This window comes from Myotis brandtii, unplaced genomic scaffold (assembly GCF_000412655.1).
Source record: "Myotis brandtii unplaced genomic scaffold, ASM41265v1 scaffold182, whole genome shotgun sequence".
NCBI classification, from domain to species: domain Eukaryota; kingdom Metazoa; phylum Chordata; class Mammalia; order Chiroptera; family Vespertilionidae; genus Myotis; species Myotis brandtii.
Window position 1 is genome coordinate 2,917,615 of NW_005356751.1, and position 23,766 is coordinate 2,941,380.

The 23,766-nt window shown below is 41.9% G+C and overlaps 1 protein-coding gene across 1 annotated transcript in view; it reads right to left on the reverse strand.

The window, feature by feature from the left end:
• The window catches only part of SLC27A2 (solute carrier family 27 (fatty acid transporter), member 2), a gene marked incomplete at its 5' end in the record, with an annotated part of 43,503 nt that extends 19,738 nt beyond the window's left edge, over positions 1-23,765 (reverse strand). The window contains 4 exons of the mRNA XM_005863987.2: positions 7,645-7,769; positions 10,259-10,417; positions 14,666-14,875; positions 23,498-23,765. Of these exons, the coding sequence (XP_005864049.1) occupies positions 7,645-7,769; positions 10,259-10,417; positions 14,666-14,875; positions 23,498-23,765 (762 nt within the window). The remainder of the gene's footprint in view (positions 1-7,644; positions 7,770-10,258; positions 10,418-14,665; positions 14,876-23,497) is intronic.
• Between the last annotated feature and the right edge of the window lies 1 nt (position 23,766).

Below are 23,766 nucleotides of genomic sequence, written 5' to 3' on the forward strand. Positions count from 1 at the left end.
CTAAAGAACCCTATCAAAAAGTGAGAGGTAGGAAAGCATTTGCTTCAAATAACAATTGAGGAAATTAAACCTGAGAGGATTAAAATAATTTGCCGAGATCACACTGGTCGCAACATAGTTTCTCCAAGATTCAAATCCAAATCTATGTGACTTCAGGGAGGGCTTTTCTCCCTTAATTAAAAAAAAAAGTGACAGACACATAGTTTAAGAATTGAATCGTACTGAAAGGCTTTTAGATGAAGGAAGCTGTTCATTCACTTCTCTGTTCTCATCCTTTGTCCCAGCCCACCACCCTTTTAACTTATAACTGTTTCTTATCCTCTTATTTCTAAATTAAAGGCTTATACTACTATCTTTTGATTAATCAATTTTAGACATTACTTATTGATTTCCTATTGTACTAGATGAGAATCAAGCTCTTTCCCATTTCCCCAATGTCACAATTTCTGGTTAAATCAATATTCAGTGCTCAAATTGCTTTGCTCATAATATACTTTTGATGAGTCAAGTAATATCCTCTGATTAAATTCTTGAATAAATTTTTATTTCTCCTAGAATTAATCACCTCCCTGCCCATTTGCTTTGCTTTTATTTTTTTTAAATTTTGTTTTATTGCTTAAAGTATTACAAAGAGTATTACATATGTCTCCTTTTTTCCCCCCTTGACATTCCCCGGGCCTCCCCTACCCTCCAGTGTCTTGTGTCCATTGGTTATGCGCATATGCATGCATACAAGTCCTTCGGTTGATCTCTTAATCCCTTCCTCTGTATCTATTTTTGTTCATCAGTTTATAATGGTCTTTATTATCCATAAATGAGTGAGATCATGTGGTATTTTTCTTTCATTGACTGGCTTATTTCACTTCGAATAATGCTCTCCAGTTCCATCCATGCTGTTGCAAATGGTAAGAATTCCATCTTTTTGCTTTGCTTTTTAAGTTTCTCTTTGTAGGTCTTTTCTCACTTTCCAACAGCCTCTAAGTAAAATTTCCCTCATGGTGAAATTGATCAGATGATATAATTTCCATCATGCTCCTTTGAGCCTCAGCTCCAGTCTGGACTACTTGCTCCCCAGGCCTGGCGATTCCCTTCCCTCTCCTTCCTGGATCCTGGGCCTTCAACTCTCTCTTTCACTCTCCTGTTTGGGTGGAACATTTTTTTTCTAGTAACTTCCTGAAGTTGATGAATAGGAGGTGAATTATTTTGAGACTTTGGATGTCTGAAATTATTCTTATTGTACACTTGATCAATAATTTGATTGGATACAGAATTCTAGATAGGCAACACTTTTGGCATTTTGAAGGCATTGCAGTGTTGTTGTTGGCAAGTCAAATGTTATTCTTATAGAATCTTTTCTTCCTCATTTTTTGGTCTTAAATTTCATCCTGGCCTAGTTTTTATTGGGTACTCTATTGGCTTTTTCAAACTGTCCTTCAGTTCTTGGAAGTTTTTTTGTATTATTTCTTTGATAATTTCCTCCTCTATACTTTCTCTATTCTTTCCCCGATTTCCTATTAATTAGATATTGGATCTTTTGGATTCATATTCAAATTTTCTTTATGTTGCCTCCCCTCATGTCCACCACTTTATCTTTTCTCCAACTTGCTGTAAGATTTCTCAACTTTATATTCCAAACTTTCTATGGATTAAAAAAAATTGTTTTTCAGGAGATCTTATTATTTTCTTTGATAGCATACTATTCTTGTTTTATGGATATAATATCTTTTATAATATCTCTGAGGATATTAATTACAGGTTTTGGGAAGTTTTTCCTGCTATATAAATTGAGGCTGCTGCTTCTTTTCTTTAAATGATCATTTCTGTTGGAGGCTTTCCTCAGGTGTCTGTTGATCCTTGATGTCTGTTTATATTTGGGAATAAGGCAACTAAAAGATGTTTGAGCCCAGCCAGTGTGGTTCAGTGGTTGAGCGTCGACCTATGAACCAGGATGTCACAGTTCGATTCCCGGTCAGGGCACATGCCTGGGTTTTGGGCTCGGTCCCCAGTAGGGGGCGTGCAGGAGGCAGGCAATCAATGATTCTCATCATTGATGTTTCTATCTCTCCCTCTCACTTCCTCTGAAATAAAAAAAACCCCACAAATATATTTTTAAAAAACCTGTTTCAGTAGCTTTATGTGGTGGGAAGAGGCCATTGCCAGGTGGGCTGCACTATCTGGTGATGGGGCAGTGAACAAAGTCCAATTTCTTTTCTGGGAAAGTTGAGTTCTCCCTAAGAATTACCCGCCTCCATTCTCTTGTCTATAAGCATAAACTGGCTCCTGGAGTTCTAAAAGCTGTACCGGGAGCTGGGGGTTTCCCTGGTCAGTAAGTAGATATTTACTCAACCTCTATGTTCAGTGCCTCACCCCTTCCCTGCTTGCTCTTGGGGTCCTTGAGTTCAAAGCCTCTCTAGGTCTTCTCCAGCGGATAAACCTCCTACCTCCCACGAGGGTGGGAGCGGGGGCAGCAGGTTTAGCTGTTTCCCACACACACTTTCACTTTCAAAAATCCTCTTATTTCCAAGCCTGACACCTCATGCCATCTGCAGTTGTGTTTGGCGTCCTCAATTTCCTTCTTGTTGGCACCTGCCTCTTTTTTCACCTCCCTCAGTCCTGTGATGACAGTGACCTTCAGCTCTCTGCTTTGTACTACGTAGTTCCCTGTTGCTATGTCTCTTGGTTTCTAAGACAATGTGCATCTTTTTCTTGTCCTCCTGGGTTTTGGGAGACTTCCAAGAGGTGAAAGGGCAGAAGGTATTCACCATCTTCAAAACAGTTCCTCAGTCCATGTTCTTACCAGTGAATATGCTAGACTTCAGCCTGGCTCCCCAGGAGAGGACGAAGCACCCACTGACAGGAATAAAAGGGCGAGGCTCAACGTCTCTGCTTTATAGAGAGGCCTCTCTCCCTCTAGGGGATCTTCCGACTGCGGCCACGGGACTGTCTAAACCACCCTCTCCCACATCACTCTTCCATGAAAGGCCCGTTAGGATGCTTTGCCACAGTCACAATTAGTTCTCAGCAAAGTAAAGCCCTTCTCACCTGGCCCAGTCAACCAGTCTCGCCTTCTGCCACACTGCTCGCAGTTCCCAATATGCCAGGCCCTTCCCCCGACCGCTCTGCAGCTCTGCGCATGTGTTCCAGCTAACCAGAAGCCCTTCTTTCTCTGCGTGGCTGGGGAACTCCTCTGCACTCTTCAAAACTCACCTTCTGTGGCAGCCTTCCCTGATTCTGCTCTTTCCCTCCTTCCTCTTGCCTGTCCCTGTCCTGGCCCCCACAGGTCAAACTAGTCACTCTCCACTCTGCGCTGTTACATACCTCTTTATTGTGTTTTCTACCAGAATGGAGGTGACACAGACAGACATTTTGGCCTGGGAAAGGACCACAGAGGTTACCTAGTTTTGGAAGGATGGCAGATAACACTAGGATATAAGCTGAGTTTATTCAGCTATTTCAGAGTTCTGGTCTACCTTATTTCCCCTTCCTGATATCATGCCTGCTATGTGTGGTCCCTAGAACTCTTTCTGGTTCCCTTTCCTCCTTCTGCCTAGGTCACACTCTTAGTAGGCAGGACAAAGCCTCATTTCGACCTCTTTCTATAGCTTCAGTCCCTAATTGGAGTAGAGAAACACTCAGCTTTAGAGGTATCTTGTTCCAATAAATAACTGGAACACTGAATGATGCTGTCTTTTTAGGCAATGACACAAACTAAATGGGAGCTGACAACTACACACGGCAGGAAATGAACCAAACTAGCCTTTCATTGTAAAGAGGTGCTCAGAATGCTAAGCCCCAAATATAACAATGGAAAACAGGTAAATAGATAAGACTCTTCAACAATAATACTGTAAAAAAATCACTTAAGTCAATAGCGTTGCTAACCAACCCCCTCTCAACATTAGATAAGAGTAATTGACTAATTTGAGTATCTTCTCTTATTTCTTCCTTTGTGTATGTGTGGCAGAATTTTCTTTGATTCATTCAATGACTATGTATAGAGCAACTACTATGAGCTATACATTCTTCAGCACTGAAAACAATGAGAATAATGGTTACCATTTGTTGATTATAGTGTCAGGTACTTTACTACATGCTTAACATACATCATTTTGCCTTCACAGCCCCTTGTGAGGTAGGTACTCTTGTTTCCCCTATTGGCTGATGGGAAACAGATTTAAAGGTTAACTATCCCGATCAAACAGTAGAATCAGGAGTCAGGCCTGCTGACTCCAGAGTTCTTGCTTTTAAGCACTACATTAAGTCCCTTGCTCCAAATCTGAACTCCTCCCCTAAGGATGGCTAGGAGCATACCTCCCTACTCCTCTGCTCTACCAAAGGAGCTACTGAATGTGGTTAAAAAGAGGGAGGAGAAGCATTACTCCAGAATACCCCAAATTCTCCTGAGGAGCCATGCCATGTCTGAGGAAGGATGTCATTGGGCTCATGTGCTCAGCTAAAGCAGAAGTTGCCTCCCTGATATCCGCTGCTAGAGATGGTGATTAGCCCTTCCAGGGACAGCCTTTTTAGGCAGCTCTAAAGGTGAGAAAGATCCTGATTACATTGATCTACAGCCTTCCACCATTAGTTCTACTTTTGTTTGGGGAGTTCATTTAATACAATCTTCCTTTACATCCATCTGGGCTTCCTATCATGACCTGTTTTCTTTTTAAATTGTAGTAAAATACACATAACAAAATTTACTACCTTAACCATTTTTAAGTATAGGGTTTGGTGGTATTAAATATATTCATAGTGTTGTGCAACCATCACTAGCATCCATCTCCATAACTCTTTTCATCTTGTAAAACTAAACTCTGTACCCATTAAACCATAGCTTCCCTTTACTTCCCTCCCCCAGCTCTTGGCAACCACCATTCTACTTTTCTGTCTCCATGATTTTGGCTACTCTAAGTACCGCATATAAATGGAATCATACCATGTTATTACTTCCCTCCCCCAGCTCTTGGCAACCACCATGATTTTGGCAACTCTAAGTACCGCATATAAATGGAATCATACCATGTTTGTCTTTTTGTGACTGGTTATTTCACTTAATATAATGTCCTCAAGGTTCACCCATATTGTAGCATATTTCAGAATTTCCTTCCTTTTTAAAGCTGAATAATATTCCATTGTATGTATGTATGTACAGTACCACATTTTGCTTATCCATTCATCTGTGGACCGACACTTGTGTTGCTTCTATGTTTTAGTTATTATGAATAAAACCGCTGTGAACATGGCGTACAATACCACTGCTTTTTAAAACCAATTTCATAAACATAGGTTCCCTCTTTTTCCTTCTGAGCAAATTTGTATGTCAAGAGATTTTCAGAATCTGTGTAGCTTCCTGTGCCTCCGCTTTTTGCTTATCCATCCATCCATCCATGGACACTTGGGTTGCTTCCATATTTTAGCTATTATGATAATGCTGTTATGAACATGGTGTACAAATAGCTCTTTGAGACCTTGCTTTAAGTTCTTCTGGATATGTACTCAGAAGTGGAATTGCTGGATCAGATGGTAATTTTATTTTTAATTTTTTGAGGAACTGCCATACTGTTCTTCACAGTAACTGTACCATTTTACATTCCCACCAGAAGTACACTGGGTTCCAATTTCTCCACATCCTTGCCAACACGTGTTGTTTTCTGTTTTTTGGTAGTAGCCATCGAATGGTAATTTTTTGAGGAACTGCCATATTGTTTTTCACAGTAACTGTACCATTTTACATTTCCACCAGAAGTACACAGGGTTCCAATTTCTCCACATCCTTGCCAACACGTGTTGTTTTCTGTTTTTTGGTAGTAGCCATCGAATGGGTGTGTAGTGGTATATTATTAGAGTGTGTGTGAGTCTGAAAGAGCTACACACAAACATTTCTTTTCCTCAAGTCCAAAGGCAGCTCCCGTTAGAACTAATAGAAATAACATGCTCTCCCTTAGGAGACTTCTATTTGACAAGGAGGTAACGTTAGGCAGAAAAGAAATGCCAAACAGAAGGGCCCCATATGGATTCCTGGGTTTTAATAGAGAGTCATGCAACCTTGAAGACCAGATGGAAAACTAATGTGAAAAAAATTCAATAATGACATCAACAGAAATTGTTGTAGAAAAGGTCCTAACCTAGCTTACCACTACTTATGACCCTCATGAATCCTTTGAATCTGCCCCCCAAGTCAGAATAATAAGTACAAAGCCCTAACATTTTGGGGGAACATATTACTTCCATTAACTTAATTATATATCTTTCCTTGGTGAGAACTTAGATGTTCATTCAGCAAAATTTGTTGCTGCCTAGGATGTGCCAGATACAGATCTTGGTGCTAGGGATCTGGCAGCCAACAAAGCCCCCAGTGCATGGAGATTTCATTTAATTGGGGGAGACAGACAACAGTCATGTACACCTGGACTATGTCAGAGGTGATAGTGCTGCGAAAAGCAGTAATCCACGAGATGAACGGTAAGAGGCAGGGTGATAACTTTGTTGTTAGTAGGAGGGGCCTCTGATGAGGTGGCATGTGGTTCAAAACTGAATGAGAAAACTGGGGCTAGAGCTTCTTATACTTAAACTTCTTATACGCGAACTTCTTATACACAGCGGCTGTTAAGTAAGTTGAACATAACCAATGTTTATAAATAGCAATTTATCAACTTGGTGATCCCTCTAATTTGTTTTCCTATGATGAGTGAAATGATTAAAGGAAGTAGAATCTGGTGAACTTACTGCATTGCCTAGTCTAGTGTTTCTCAACTGAGGATGATGTTGCCTGCCAGGGGACATCTGGCAGTGTTTCAGGACATTTTGATGATCACGATCTGGGGGAGGAATGGAAGGGTACTACTGGCATGTCCTGGGAAAAAGCCGAAGATATTACTAAGTATCCTACAGTGCATTCAATAAGTCCACACAGCAAAGGGTGAAGGGACTAAAATGTCATCAGTGCCACTGCTGAGAAGCCCTGATCTGGTCCCCAGGCAGGCTGGCGAGAGCTGAGGGACTGGGCAGGAGGTGCTCTCCCAAATATTCCATCAAGATATCTGGACATGTGTAAACGGGATAGATCCAGGGCCCTTGGAGTCACCCTGGGGCATCTGTTCCAAACCGTCAGACTTAGATAGTTTCAAAGCCACATGGGGACTTATTCATTAAAGTAACATTAACTAAGTTTCCTGACTGCCTTTGGTATAAGAGAAGGCCAGGAGACAAGATGTGGTCCCAGCCATCAAAACTTTTATTCCCCAGGGAGAATGGGAGACATGAAGACAAACACCTGCAATGTGACCAGGACCATAATGGGTAGATATCAAATGATGTACGGCAGAGAGTAATGACTCTTGTCATATAAGCAATCATTTGAGCTGAGCTTTGAACCTGAGTAGGCTTTAAATAGGCAGAGAGTGGAAAAGAGGGTAAGATGTGAAAACAGGAACAAAGGTAGGGAGTGATAATATTAAAAGCAACTGTAATCTAGCAAATCTCTTCTATGTGATAGGGTGGTGCCAAGCACTTTTTTGTGACAAACAATTAAAGACTAAAAATAAAAAATGATACATATAAACCAGCTAAAGCCTAGCATGACCCAAACTGACTTGAATTCCCATCTTATCCATTTCAAAAAGATAATAAAACATGGGGAGTTACCTGGGGTGAGTTGCATAAATACCGAAGCAGTTCACCGATATACTGAATGACAGTGACGTTGTATTTTCGGCAATCATCCCAAAACTGGCTGGCTGAAAATTTGTTCCGCAAAACTAGAGTGGCACCTACAGAGAAGGAATAGAAAGGGTTAGTAAAAAAAGAGCTACAAGTATTACACTCATAAATGTGCTGAGTACCAAGTACATTCAATGCATAAAAACCCAAATGAGACCTGGTTTTGTCCTGTAGGAGCCTCCAATCTAGTCAGAAGAAGACATAAAAAAGTCTTTCTAATAAAAGTCAGTGTGCAATAAATAAAAGGTTCAAGCAAGACCCTAAGGGAATGTGAGTGTGTGTGTGTGTGTGTGTGTGTGTGTGTACATTAATTCTGTTTGGGCAAGGGCCGAGAAAGGCAATTTTTGGAAGAGGTAGAATTTGAATTAGCTCTTGAGAAATGAATATGGAGAAAGATGAGAGAATTCCAGGCAGAGGAAAAAGCATGAACATAAAGACAGGATAATTCAGAAGGTGTTGGAGGATGGCCAACACTCAGTTGACTTGTAAGTGGGGTGGTAAAGCGTGGCTGGCTCATGAAAGATGAAGCTGGAGAAGCAGCTAGGGGCGCAGTCATGGAGAGCTTGGAAGTGCCAGGTGGAGGAACCAGACTTCATTGTGTGGGCACTGGAGAGCCAGGTTCTTGAGCAAGCAGGAGAATTCTTCTTTGTTGGGGGAGTAGAGAAAATTGTTCCCCAAGATGTCCACATCCCAATCCCTAGAACCTGTGAATATTCCACCTTACATGGCAAAAGGGTCTGTTTAGATGTAATTAAGTTAAGAATTTTGAGGTGGGAAGATTATGCTGGATTATCTGTGTGGGCCCGATATAATCACAAGGATCCTTATGAGAGGAAGGCAAGAAGGTCAAGGGCCAAAGGAGATGGGATGATGGAAACCAAGGCTGGAGTGATATGCTTTGAAGGTGAAAGAAGGGGCCATGAACCAAGGAAAGCAGGCAGCCTTTAGAAGCTAGAAAAGGCAAGGAACTAGATTCTGCCCTAGAGCTTTCAGAAGGAATGCAGCTCTGCTGATACCTTGATTTTAGGACTTCTGACATTCAAAACAGTAAGAGAACAAATCTGTGTTCTTTTAAACTACTAAGTTTGTGATTTGTTATAGTAGCAATAGGAGACTATCACAATGGGTAAAATAATGTATCTATTATATTTAACCTAATTAGAGGCATGAAATGTAGCAAAGTGAAATAAACTCACAAATATTTATGTTCTTAGTTTATTTTTACTCCTATATATACAAAAATCCAATGTTTTCAAAGAGGAGACATTTTAAAAAAGACTATTTATTCCTTCTTTTGCATGTATTTTTGCTGCTCAAGGGAATGTGTGAGTGATTGCATTGTCTTTTTGGGAGCCTCAGAGTTACCCTGTTCTCACAGGGCCCAGCAGTATGATCAGGGCCACTCATTTCCTGCTGATTTGGAGGCGGATATGGGGCTAAGTGTTTTACAGCAGCCCACTAAGTTGGTGAGGGAAAGAAGCAGAGTCTTGGGCAGTTGTATATGTATATGTGTATATTTAGGGTGTCCCACCCAAAATTTATACACATACTTTGAATAATTATAAAAGCAGTGTTTATTAAAATACATTTCATTTTCAAAACTGAGCTATGAGCCGTTAAGTGTGTATACATTTTTTTTGGGGGGGGGGAATACCCTGTATAAACATATATAATTATTCATAATAAAATAACATGTTGAGAAAAATTTAAGTTTTTTAGCTTAGAGCGTTAGAGATGGTTTCCTGGAACAGGAGGATACAAGACAGAGCCTTAATGTATGAAAGTTGGCATCAATCCTACTGAAAGAAGAGAGGGTGGCAACTCTGTTTTGAATGGTAAAGTCTGAGAAGGGAAGAGAAGAGATGACAAGCCAGGTATTCTGACCAGAGCTGAGGAGTTGTAGGAGTAGGGAAGAATAAAGTAGAATGGGAACAACTGAAGGAAAAGTTTAAATGAAATGCTAATGGAGACCAACATGTAGATTTCTAAAAATGGAAATGATGGCAGAGAATTATGAATGAAATATAAGAATCAAGTGTTTGCCTTGGCTGCTGTGGCTCAGTTGGTGAGGTGTCATCCCATTCATGGGAAAGGTTGCTGGTTCAATTCCTAGTCAAGGCATATTCTTGGGTTGTGGGCTCAATCCCTTGTAAGAGGTGTGCAGGAGGCAGCTGAATGATTACTCTTGCACTGATCTTTGATATTCCTCTCCCCCTCTTCCTTTCTCTCTCTTTCTCAAAAAAAAGAAAAAAAAGTAAAATAAAAAAAATCAAGTGTTTTGACCTGGATAAAGACATCAAATATTTTTTAAAAGTTTCTCCCTTGACATACTGAACAATTATAGCATTATACTATTAGATAAGCAGGCATGAAAAAATAGAAATTATTTAAATACCTGCTTGCCATGTGTGAGTCACACAGCTTTGTTATTAACACTTTCTACCACTCAGGAGAGTAGCCAAATTTTGAATTACTTTTTCTTATGAGTAGATGTGAATGTATACTGACCTCCATTGCCTTGTTGAGAGAAAAAGCTTACCAGCCACGATGCATCCATGTAAGCCAATCATAAGCGCAGCGCTGTGGTACAAGGGCAGAGTGGTATAGATGATATCATCTTTCGTAACCCTGCTTATAAGACTGAGGCCGGTTGCATACCATAAGCGATGGTGATTGATCATTGCAGCTTTTGGGAGACCTTTGTAAAGATACAAGAGCATGTCTGAGTGAGCCAAGACCAGCCATTCACAGACACATGGTCTGGGAGAGAGATCTGGCTTGCGATTCATCATCGGGCGATTAGAGAATTGCAGATGGAAGGGCCATAATCAGTTAGACCAGGAGTCGGCAAATTTTTCCATGAAGGACCAGATAGTAAATGTTTTAGGCTTTGCACAGTCTCTGTTGAAACTACTCAACTCTATTCCTATATTGTAGCTGACAGCAACCAAACAATAACGCAGCGATTTTCAAACTTTTTCATCTCATGGCACACATAAACTAATTACTAAAATTCTGCAGCACAAACAACAAACAAACAAATATATTTTTTGCCAACCTGACAAAAGAATTAGGTATAATTTTGATTCATTCACACTGGATGGCTGTTGTGTTGGCTGTTACCATTTTTTAATTTGACAATCTAAGGCAGTGGTTCTCAACCTTCCTAATGCCGCGACCCTTTAATACAGTTCCTCATGTTGTGGTGACCCCCAACCATAAAATTATTTTTGTTGCTACTTCATAACTGTAATTTTGCTACTGTTATGAATCATAATGTAAATATCTGGTATGTAGGATGTATTTTCATTGTTACAAATTGAACATAATGAAAGCATAGTGATTAATCACAAAAACAATATATAATTATACATGTGTTTTCCAATGGTCTTAGGTGACCCCTGTGAAAGGGTCGTTTGACCCTCAAAGGGGTCGCGACCCACAGGTTGAGAACCGCTGATCTAAGGGAAAAGACGTCAGTGCCCCTGACTAAACAGTCAGGTATTGCATGTTTTAAAAATTCTTGTGGCACACCAGTTGAAAATCGCTGACATAAAGGAATGAATGTGGCAGTGTTACAATAAAACTATTTACAAAAACAGGTGCGTGTGTGGGGGTGGAGGCTATATTTGGCACACAGGCCAGACTTTGCTGACCCCTGTGTGACATGGTTATTACAGCAGTAATTTTAAGAGAAAGGAAGAAATGACTATTCAATTTCTGCTCTATGTCTACCACCTTCCAGAGTATTTTCAAAATTTCATTTAATTCTCATAATTAATGAGATACGTAGAATTATGTTCTCTAATCCACAGATAAGAAGGATGAGATTCAGAGAGTAAATAGCCTATCTATCCCATCACCTTCCCTCATAACTACTTTTGTGATTTCTTAGGTACTCTTCTAGAGTTTCTGTATGTATATGCATAATGTACATACACATATATATGAAATTATGAACATTTGCTCATATGTTCTTGCCCTTTCTTCCATTTAAAAAATAAAAACACGCTTCAGCACTTTTCCTTACACTTAACAATGCATCTTGGAGATCTGTCCACCTTTGTACATAGAAATTTCCCTTATTTATTCGTTCATTTATTCTCTCTCAGTCACATCAAGTCCTTTGTATGTGTATATTTTATTTTATCCACACCCTTTTGCTATTTTAAATGATGCTGCAGTAAATAACCTGGTCCACATGGCAGTTCACACTATGAATGATGCCATGTCTGTAGGAAACATTTGCTGAAGTGAGATTGTGGGGTCATAAGACATGCCTTTGTAATTTTGATAGGTATCGCCACAGTGCCAGCTGTAAGGCCAGTCCCTATTTTTCCTCCTGTCAGCAATATATGAATGTACATGCTTCCTCATAGCCTTGCCAAGGTGTGCTCTCAAATGGGAGAATGTTTGCAAACCTGAAAGGTGAAAATTGATATCTCAGTGTAGTTTTAGTATACTAGACTAAATACATTTGTATATTCTTAACTATAATTTATGTAAGTTTTTTGTAAGACCTTATTGAAAGGATATGCTTATATTGTTTCCTATGGAAGGTCAACTTAATTGAGGAGGGTGTGAAGGCCTTACTAAGGGGCTGAGCTAGAGCTTAAGACCTGAGTGGGTCAATTGGCTTTGTGAAGAGAAATGCAGTTCTCTGTACACTCAGACCCTTCAGTACTTGATGGTACTTTTGCCAGGTATCGCCTAAAGAACAGCAAACTACCATCATTATAAACATAATTCAAAGTTCATTTTCTCTGGCATTGTGTTAGTATTTAATGCCCCATTTTAAGAAATACTAATATTAAGAAATAGAAGAAAACATCAATAAGCCCATTGTGTTCACCATGGAAAAAGAATCTTCTGAATAGTAAAAGCTCTGAATTATATCTAGACAGGCATAGCCTTTGCTGCTTTGAAGTACTTTCAGAAACTTTCCTAATTTAAGGTTTTTGTATTAATGAAGAATTAAGAGTGCTTGGTAACTATTACATAATTCTGTGCCAATGACTGCCTTTGGAGGAACAGGAAAAACATTTTGTTCTCCAGTTGCTTAAGGGAGTTCTTTGAATTAATGTTTATAAGAGCAAAATTTTATTTAGAGACAAGAAGAAAAGTAAAATAAACATCAACCCAACTATCTTTCATGTAAATATAAATTCTGAATTATGGGATTAGTTAAGGAGTGTGGATTCTCTTTATCTTCCTAGAATGGGTTTTATTTTTGACAGCCCAAACCTGCATGGTGAATCCATTCCATATTTATCTAGTATTAAGACTAGAACTCCCAGTCACTCACCAATGGCTCATTAATTTCCCAAAATGAAGTTTACAATTTAATTTTTCCACTCTCTTAAGAATTGAGGACAAAGTCTCATATGTTAAGGTAGAGTCTGTATGTAGTGGAAGCATTTGGTTAACTATTCAGCCTACCATTTGGTTGGCAATGTAGTATATAACGTTTGGGAATAACAATAGTATACATCTCAAGAATGGTGGGAGAACTGTATGAACAAATGCCATAAAGCTCCTAGGAGCACACCTAGTACATCTTACCCTTAATATTTATTGCCCATTCCATATAGCAGTGTTCCAACACTGCTAATTGGCAATGTTTTTTCTTAGTGGCTCATAAAAATAATGATGCAGCATCCAGTGTGATGAAATATAGTATTTTAGGCCCTGAGTTGACAGCCATCCTACACCCACAGCAGCAAACAGCTCCAGCCATCCTACACCCACAACAGCAAGCAGCTCTAACTCAGTGTTGCATGGGAAGATAGTAGTCAAAACATTTATATAAATACTAGAGGCCCGGTGCACAAATTCATGCACCAGTAGGGTCTCTCAGCTTGGCCTGCGGGATTGGGCTGAAACTGGCTCTCTGACATCCCCTGAGGGGTCCTGGATTGCAAGAGGGTGCAGGCCAGACTGAGGGACCCCACTGGTGCACAACTGGGGCCGGGGAAGGACATGGGAGGTTGGCCAGCTGGGGAGGGACCGTGGGAGGACTCCAGGGTGTGTCCGGCCCTTCTCCCTTAGTACCAATTGGCCGGACCCCAGCAGCAAGCTAACCTGCCGGTTGGAGCGTCTGCCCCCTGGTGGTCAGTGCAAGTCATAGTGAGCGGTTGAGCGGTTAGCATATCATTAGCATATTACGCTTTGATTGGTTGACCAGAAGACCGGACACTTAGCATATTAGGCTTTTATTTTATAGGATGACCCCATTATTGTCCTATAGTCTTCTCTGGTGATCTATTTATAATTGGTTACACATTACATATGGACTCTGATTATAATCAAAATACAACAATCATTTAAAAAATTCCCCAAACCTACTCAGTTCCAAATTGATCCATCATCACAACTATTTTGATAATTTTTGGTTAACCACTTTATTCTACATATCAAGGAGGGGGAAATATGCATAGCTTGGAGAAACTCAAATGGGATCATGTGCTATGAGATAATATCATTCTCACAGGCAAAGAGCTAAATCCCCCAGAGAAAGATAAATATCACATGATCTCACCATTTGTGGAATATAATGAACAACATAAACTGATGAACAAAAATAGAACCACAGTCATAGAAGCATTGAATAGACTGTGCAACCTAAAAGGGAAGGCAGGGGGAAGTGGGTAAGAGATCAACCAAAGGACTTGTATGCATGCATATGAGCATAACCAATGGACACAGACAGGGCAGGGGGAGTGTGCTGGAGGGTGGGGGTGGCCGGGGAGAGGTTAATGGGGGAAAAAGGAGACTTATGTAATACTTTAAACAATAAAGAATTTAAATTAAAAAAAAGAGCTAAATCCCCTTAAGTATTAGTTATTTGATAACTTTTGTCAAAGAGACCATTTGAAAACCTAACCCACCACTGAACTCCTTCTTCAGGGTAGGTCCATTTCTTTTAGAACCCTGTCTTTATTTTTACCTGTGGTTCCAGAAGTATAAATGTATAAGGCAGGCGTGGAGAACGTGACTTCAGACCTCCAGGAATCTGGGACAGGTTCGGTTGAGACTTCATCCACTTTGTCAAGGAAAGAGTCAACCCCTTCTGTGTTGGAAGTTCTGCTCACATAATAGATGGACACATCATCTTTCTTCAGGCTTGGCAGCACCTCTTCAACAGCTTCTTGTAGTTCTTAATTTAATAAGAAAAAAATCCAAACGAATTAAATTAGCCCATTAAAGTTCTATTAGTGCAACAGGTGAGAGGGTTCACTTGAAATGCAGGCAGTTAGGGCAGGGGTCCAATGGAAAACAAAGGCAGGTGGAACATAGGTGGGGGCAGACATGGCAGTTTGAGCCAGCCTAACCGCAGGAACCAAGCAAGCAGAAATAATAAAATGTTTCTGCACTCAAAGTGGGAGGCATGGGAAACCAAGGAAGGGCCTGTGGTAAACAAGATGTATGAACACATAGAAACAGAGAAAGTTCAGCAGGGAACAGAGGAAGAACACACAGAAACAGGGAAAGTTTAGGTCTGCTGCTGGGCAAGAACAATTGAGGGAATCAATCAGGTGACATCACAGATAGACACAGAAGCAGGCTTGTAGCAAATATATACCCCTGGACTACAAGGCTTTAAGGGGCAGCCCGTTATTGGGTTCCCCTCCCTTTTCGGGGAGTCTGAATCTGCTTATAATAAACTTTCCACACTTTTGCTTATATCTTCTGGTCCGAGTAGCTCATTCTTTGGAGTCTCGAGACACGATCCCAGGAAAATACTCGGCTCACCGTCTGGGTTGTCACAGGCTTCACGGACATCTTATTTTCAGCATATAATTTTTGTTAAAATGCGTAGACATGACAAGTAATGCTTAGAGTTATATATTTTTAAACATGGAGTTTGCCACATTTGAAAACATCACAAGGTTCTGATATTTGAGGGAAGGTTGGGTTTTAGTGGTTTTTCTTTTAAAAAATATATATTTTATTGATTTTTTACAGAGAGGAAGGGAGAGAGATAGAGAGTTAGAAACATCAATGAGAGAGAAACATCGATCAGCTGCCTCCTGCACACTCCCCACTGGGGATGTGCCCTCAACCAAGGTACATGCCCTTGACCGGAATCGAACCTGGGACCCTTGAGTCCGCAGGCCGACGCTCTATCCACTGAGCCAAACCGGTTAGAGCTTTAGTGGTTTTTCTTAAGCAGCAAATGGTTGGTTAAAATCTGTACAAACAAATGGACATACGGGTGAACATCAATATATATAAGTGCATATATTTGGGCCCCACAGGATCAGCGGTGAAAAGTATTTTTTTTTGAAGGAAAGAGAAATGAAAATAAGGGAGCCATGTGAAATAACAAAGATGATGGAAGTTGACAATTTTTTTTTTTTTTAACACATCAGTAACAGGAAGTTCTATTAGGAAGCTTCAGCTGATCTGAGAAATAAGCTCCAAATTTCACAAGCATATCCTATGGCCTGAGAAAAACAACGATTAGCATGTTTTCACCATGGTCACAATACAATAGTGGATTATTAAAAAAATTTAAAGTGATTAGTATTGCCTTAGCCGGTTTGGCTCAGGGGATAGAGCGTCAGCCTGCAGTTCGATTCTGGTCAGGAGCACATACCTTGGTGGCAGGCTCCTCCCAGGCCCGGACCCTGGTGGGGGCTGGTGCAGCAGGCAACCAATGAGTTTCTCTCTGTCTTTCCCTCTCTCTTCCACTTTCCCTAAAAATCAATGGAAAAAGATCCTCGAGTGAGGATTACAAGAAAAAAAAAAAAAAGGACCAGTATTTTTTAAAAATTAAAATAGAATGAAATAGAAATTTTCAGAGCACGACATGCACAGCAAAAGATAGGCATTGTTTTTAAAGCTTTTGCTTCAGTTATGTGGGTGTTTGGGTACTGGATCACACATAAATGTATTTTTTACTGTGGGTTATGGTAAAAATATTTTAGATACCAATTTGTACCGATTTAATATGCAAACCACATTTAATATCTGCCACTTGGATTTCTGTGCTCTTAAACCATAAGATGAGATGGCCTTTAAGCTCACTTAGCTTGAACCGTGACAACTGAAGTGAATATTAATGGGAAGGTGACTCAATATCCCAGGGAATTGCCTTGGGGAGCTCTGCCTAAGTCATCTTACATGGTTTGTTTTTCAGATGTTTGTGAATACTGTCTCCATCAAGACGAGAAATATCTGGATGGATGCATTGAAATTTTTAAGAAATGTTTTTATTGATTTGAGAGAGAGAGGAAAGGAGAAGGAGAGAGAGAGAGGAAGAGAGAGAGAGGGAGAGAGAGAGAAATAACTATGAGAAACATTGATCGGCTGCCTCCTGCATGCCCCCACACTGGGAATCCATCCTGCAACCTGGGCATGTGCGCAGACCCAGAATTGAACCAGCGACCTCTCAGCGCATGGGATGATGCTCAACCAACTGAGTCACACAGACCAGGGCAGATAATATAGTATAATATATATACCACGTGCGGGCGCACACGTATAGTGCGATTGAAACTTCGTGGCCCATGCGCAGAAGTCGGTATTTTGTGGAAGAGCCACACTCAAGGGGCCAAAGAGCTGCATGTGGCTCGCGAGCCGCGGTTTGCCGACCACTGCCCTAGAGCATTGAGGTTTTTTGTGGGGTTTTGACATGAGAATAAGATGGTAAAGGCCTCCAAGTCTCCTCACCTTTGCTGTGGTGGCGGCCAGAACCCTGGGAGTCCAGGGGCCCCCATGGGGGGTGTAGGAGGCAGCCAATCAATGATTCTCTCTCATCATTGAATATTTCTATCTCTCTTTCCCTCTCCCTTCCTCTCTGAAATCAATAAAATATATTTTTTTAAAAAAGAAAAAAAAGTATTCCCAGTTACGCTAGTAAAGTGCTAGTTTGTTTTTGAATAGAAATGTACTACCACCCCTTTTTAAACAGGCGAAGAAGAAAATTTGAGAGAACATGTTTAAGCTAGCGGTCCATTCAGACCTTGGGCTACCTGGCTGGGACCCCAGCCCTAGGATACACTACTCATTTGATGTCTGTGTTTCTGTCCCCCACCATCTATGCACAGACTCCCTACACTATGGTTCCAGCCCATCCTGTGCTCATCACTAGTTTCCTCTCTGTCAATGAGACCCGAGAAAGAGAGAGCACCTCTCTCCTACACCCACTGCCAGATGTAACTGGAACATAAACAAGTCTTTGGTAGGGTGAGTCTGGGCTTGGGGGGGATTGTGTCTAAATGGATTTTCTCAAATCAGGATACATGTGATTTGTTTTACATCATTTTTTATGCCCTCTTGCCCAACCCAATGGTTCTTTTTTTTTTTTTTAATATATTTTATTGATTTTTTACAGAGAGGAAGGGAGAAGGATAGAGAGTTAGAAACATCGATGAGAGAGGAACATCGATCAGCTGCCTCCTGCACACCCCCCACTGGGGATGTGCCCGCAACCAAGGTACATGCCCTTGACCGGAATCGAACCCGGGACCCTTCAGTCCACAGGCCGACGCTCTATCCACTGAGCCAAACAGGTCAGGGCTAACCCAATGGTTCTTAAGCTTCAGAGAAGAGAGTCTGTTACGTTCAACTAGAAAGGCACAACTCAATGCAACATTTACAGAGTGACTATTGCCCAGCAGTATGGCTCAGTGGTTGTATTATGTGCTAGATATATGAGAGAATTCTATGTCCCTTAAGATCAGGGGTCCTCAAACTACGGCCCGCGGGCCACATGCAAATACAAATATTGTATTTGTTCCCGTTTTGTTTTTTTACTTCAAAATAAGATATGTGTAGTGTGCATAGGAATTTGTTCATAGTTTTTTTTTAAACTATAGTCTGGCCCTCCAACGGTCTGAGGGACAGTGAACTGGCCCCCTGTTTAAAAAGTTTGAGGACCCCTGCTTAAGATAATCAAAGGGAATTAAAGTGACTCATCAAAGTTACTCCTTGGGCAACCCAGAGAGGTAACAGGAGTGGAGATAAGATTATATCTATGCCCTGATCCTTAGCTAACATTAGCACTGGAAAATGATCTCTTTCCATCAAAGTTAGGCCACTGCTGTTGGCCATTCCTTGAATTCTCTGAGTCCCTATGTTCTCAACAGTGGAATCTCATCAGTAAACAGCTTAAAAAATTGCTATTATTTAAGTCCAGCCTGCTCTTGTCCTTACATAGTAAAACTCTTTAGTGAAGCATCTCACCGTGTTACGGAACTGATGAAAACTGCCTCTTGGGCTCCTCTTGCCTGAAATGCCCCCTTCCCAATTGCACTTGCTCAGCTCAGTTGTCAAGGACCCCAAAAGCCTTCACCCTCTGCTCTTTACCCCCCTCCCTGAGCTCCTGCAGCCTACTTATCACATTCTCCTGGATGTCACAATCAGATGTGTATGCGGCTTAGTTCTTTTGCTGGATGGTAAGATCCTCAAACTAATTCATTTTCTTAACTTTTCATTCCACCCTGGCAACTAGCTTGTACTTTATGGGGACTCTCTAAATGCTTCTTGATTTGAAGTTAGATTGTTGTGCCATCTGCTTTTCTTAATCTAACCTCAAAAGTTTGTATGACAAGACTTCTCCTTGGTCCTGACACTAGTTTTATAATGAAGTTCTCCTGTTTTAGAACTTACAATGATGCAACACCTTTGAAAAAAAATTGGAAGCATTTTCTTTTATCACATTGCTTAAAGGTCCAATTTTGTTTTTCACAACCTTAAAAACCAGGTCAAAGGTAACCTGGAACATTTTATGATCTCGCTGGACCCAGGTCTTGCAACAGGAAGCATCTTTAACTGTTACTAAAGTCCTGTATATGAGTAGAGGCCACACTGTGGGAGCCTTGCATGGCTATATTGGGTCAGATGGTGGAGACCTTGCCAGTAAACTGATGGGAGACCTGGGTTACCCCTCTAGTAGGAGAGCTAGCTTAGTGACAATCTTAAGGATAGCCTAAGTGGAAACAAAGCAAATTTACTGTGGGGTGAAGCGGGGGGGGGGGACTCTTTTGAATGGTTTCACAAAATATCCTATGTCGTATGAAATTAATTATATAATTATATAATTACTAGAAGCCTGTTGTACAAAGATTCGCGCAATAGGCCTTCCTTCCCCTGGCTGCTGGCACCGGTTTTCCTCTGGCACCTGGGACCCAGGCCTTTGGTCTGGCCGCAGTGGAGAAGCCAAGCCTCTTCAGTCTTCAGTCTTCACTCCGGCCAGAGCCTTCAGTCTTCGCTCTGTGCCTACTTATGCAAATTAACCACCATCTTTGTTGGGTTAATTTGCATAGTCACTCTGATTGGCTGGTGGGCGTAGCAGAGTGACACCAATTTGCATGTTTCTCTTTTATTAGTGTAGGTAATTAATTAATTCCTGTGTTTCTCATATTCCATGTTTGGGAAATTGCTTGAAAAACTGCCAGACCAACAAGTTGGCTTCTATCAATAAAGCTAACACAGATTCAAATAAGTGAAGGCAATTGTTTTCCATGTAATTATTTACACCATACCCTGCCATGGAGAAGGATCCTGAAATGTACTACAGAGAGAAGATGATATTCTCTGGGAGACGGGGCTTCTGTTTGATTTGGGGAAGTGTTTGTGAATCTTTGACTTTTGGGAAATAGAGTAAATTCTGAAGAAATAACTGGGCACTGAAATTCCTCATTGTGCAGACTCAAACCCTACTGAATTGTCATCACTCCAACACGTAGTTCTAAAACCCCTCACCTTTATGTACCATGTTCAGATGGTGTAACAGGATAAGAAGTGCCCTGGAAGTGAGAAAGAAAATTGGGTTCTGTCCCCAGCTCTCTGTTGCTAACTAGCCATGTGACTCCAGGCTAGTGATATCACCTCTCTGGGAAATTGCTCAGCTATGTAACAAGTGAAAATTAGACTAATCGTTTCTCAAAGTCTAGTCCTCAGACTGTTTGCTTCAAAATCATCCGGGGAAGGGGTGGGGCTTATTATAAACATACACATCCCTGGGTCCCACCACAGTTCTTCCGGATCACTGCTTTTGGGGGATTGGAGTTCAGGAATCAACTTTTCAAAATAATCTAGCTTCCCAGGTGATTCTTATGCTTATTAAAATTTATTTTTTAAAGTTGTTTTTTTTTAAACTGAAGTATAACACATTCACCGAAGTTGGAGAATTATAGGATTAGAATATCTGTAAGATTCCTTCCAACTTGAAAGAATTCTAAGAATTTGTCAATTCGACACATTTACACATGGGCACATTTCCTCAGCATGCAACTTTGGACTCTGTGCTACCTCCTTTGCGGGAACTGATTCTGGTCAGAGTGTAATTCACAGGATGTGCCATAGTCCCTCAGTGATTTGGAAAAACTGAATGTTTTGCAAATGTGTGCCCTCTCTCAAAGGTCAGTTTACTGCTAGAGAAAGTCATGGGTCCACTGGAAAGCCTGGTTCAAGTGTGATCTAAATGTTAGAATTTCATTATACTCCCCATGTAAAATGACCCAAACAATAATGCTCAACGGCAGAGGACTGTCTGGGTGGACATGGAGATATCTGGTTGTATTTTTGACCTGAAATTCAGAACCAAACTTTATTATGGTCATTTAAACCCAAGTTCTTTGTCAACAAAACTCCCAGTCCTTGACCTTCCTCACTGGGGGCCTGGGATATAGTCATGTGCTGCATGATAACGGTTTGGTGAATGATGAACCATATATACAACAGTGGTATAATCGATAGCCAAGGTGTGTAGTAGGCTATACCATCTAGGTCTGTGCATTCTATGATGCTGGCACAGTGACAAATTGCCTTACAATGCATTTCTCAGAATGTATTCCCACCGTCACACAATGACGGACAGTCCTGTGCAGTTTAATAGTATTTCAATCCCTCCTGAAGTGGTACAAAGATCACTGTGCTAAGAACTTCCTTCTGAATTGACTGGTAAAGTAACAGATTTAAGAGAGTCTTTCGGTTAAAATTTGGCCCCTTGAGTGTGGCTCTTCCACAAAATACCACGTGCGGGCGCGCACGTACAGTGCAATTGAAACTTTGTGGCCCATGTGCAGAAGTTGGAATTTTGTTGAAGAGCCGGTGTTTTGTGGAAGAGCCACACTCAAGGGGCCAAAGAACCGCATGTGGCTCGCGAGCCACGGTTTGCCCAGCCGCAGTTTGCCAACCACTGGGTTAAATAGTGAAGTTGTCTCATTTCCCAGGCAACTAGAAACTATTGGGAGTTTTCTTGAAAGGACCATGCCCTCCAAATAACTCCGCTGTCTTTAAAACTGCTCCCCCTCCCCTGCTTTTAAACTTTTAGATAACACCTTCATTTTTGGGATCTATTATGCCACATGAAACATGTGAAAATTTCCAGGTTTCTCACAAGTGAACAGATATCTCATCTTCCTGAAAGGCAAACTGCTTAGCTTGCCTCCGTTTCCTTAGCTGTGAAATGAAGGGGGAGAGCAGATGGATGCTTGATCCCTTCCAGCTCTAGTGCTGTACAGCCATGTAGAGGAAGGAACACGACCCAAGCGAGGTCATGGGCTCTGAAGTTGGACAGACCTAGGTTGGAATTTTGTTGTTGTTGCTATTAATCCTCACCTGAGGATAATTTTTCCATTGATTTTTAGAGAGAGAGAAACATCAATGTGAGAGAGACACATCTATTGGGTTGCCTCCTCCACACACCTCCATGGGGGCAGGGATTGAGCCTGCAGCTGAGATAGATGCCCTTGACTGGAATGGAACGCGAGACCCTTCAGTCTGTGGGCTGACACTCTAACCACTGAACAACCCAGCTAGGGCCTAGGTTGGAATTTCAAGCCTCATTTCCCTCAATTCTGTAATAGGGGTAATGCTAGGTTATCTCTCAGGGTAATTAATCAAAGCATCCGGCATAGGGCCTTGTCAGAAAGGCATCCCAGAAAGGTGAGGCTCCCTGACTCCCTATTCCTCCAGGTCTTTCAGCCCGCACTTGGCTGGCCTCCTCTTACTAGCACAGCGAGAAGCAACTGCTGGTCCTTACTCATGTGCAGAGACAAGTTTTCTGGGAAGGGAAAACCAGCAGCCTGGGGGGTAACAGGTTCTTGGTTGCTTCCTGGCCTGGTCACCACTGCAGCATGCAGTTACCTGAAATATGGCAGGAATATGGCAGGAGGTAACCACAGAACCAAAGGTCACTACTGCTATCGATGCTAAAGGGGCTCACCAGGGCACTGCAGCAGATCCCCAGAGTCTTCTCCTCGGGGATCAGTGGGGTCCCCTTTCTGCAGTGAGAATCCAGGGAGGCTAATAGTACCTGGGAACTGGAAGCAGTCATTGCACAGGAAGAAACCAAGGGTCAGAGAGGGAAAGTGACTTTCCCACGATCACACAGCCAGTCAAGCAGCAGAAGCGAGAACAATTTTGGGGGGATCCACTGTTGTTCACAGTCACGATCCTCTACATTTGAACGCAGTCAGTCGTGTTTAAGAGCTTGGACTCTCACGGTGAACAGCCCTGCTGACCTGACCCCTTCCTCCCAGCTCTTTGACTTGGGGTATGAGGCTTCACCTCTCTGGCCCCAGTGGCCTCACCTATAAAGTCCCATAGTAAACCCTACCTGTTGTGAGGATGAAAAGCAACACCGGATAGTGCTTGACACAGTGCCTGGGACGGTCAGCTCCCACGGATGGTTCTAACGATCATGACTTAGCATTTCTAGGAAGGGTTGCCATCCCCTCCCTCTACACCTCCAGATCCGATCTGACCCCCCACACCCTCCCCTCTGAGGAGCCCAATGCCAGGGCCAAGCGCGCCCCGGGCTCACCTGGCGAGGCCAGTAGCACCTTCGCTCCGCAGCACTGGAAGCAGTGCAACAGGGACTTGGCGCGGATGTTGTAGTTGAGGCACGCCATGGCACAGCCCAGCTTGGCCAGCCCCAGCCACAGCCACACGAAGGCCGGCTCATTGCCCAAGAAAACCGCCACGCAGTCTCCCTGGCGCAGGCCGAGGTGGTCGCGCAGCGCCCGCGCCACTTGGTTGCTGCGCCGGTCCACCTGCGCGTAGGTGAGCGTCTCGTCGCGGTAGAGCAGGAAC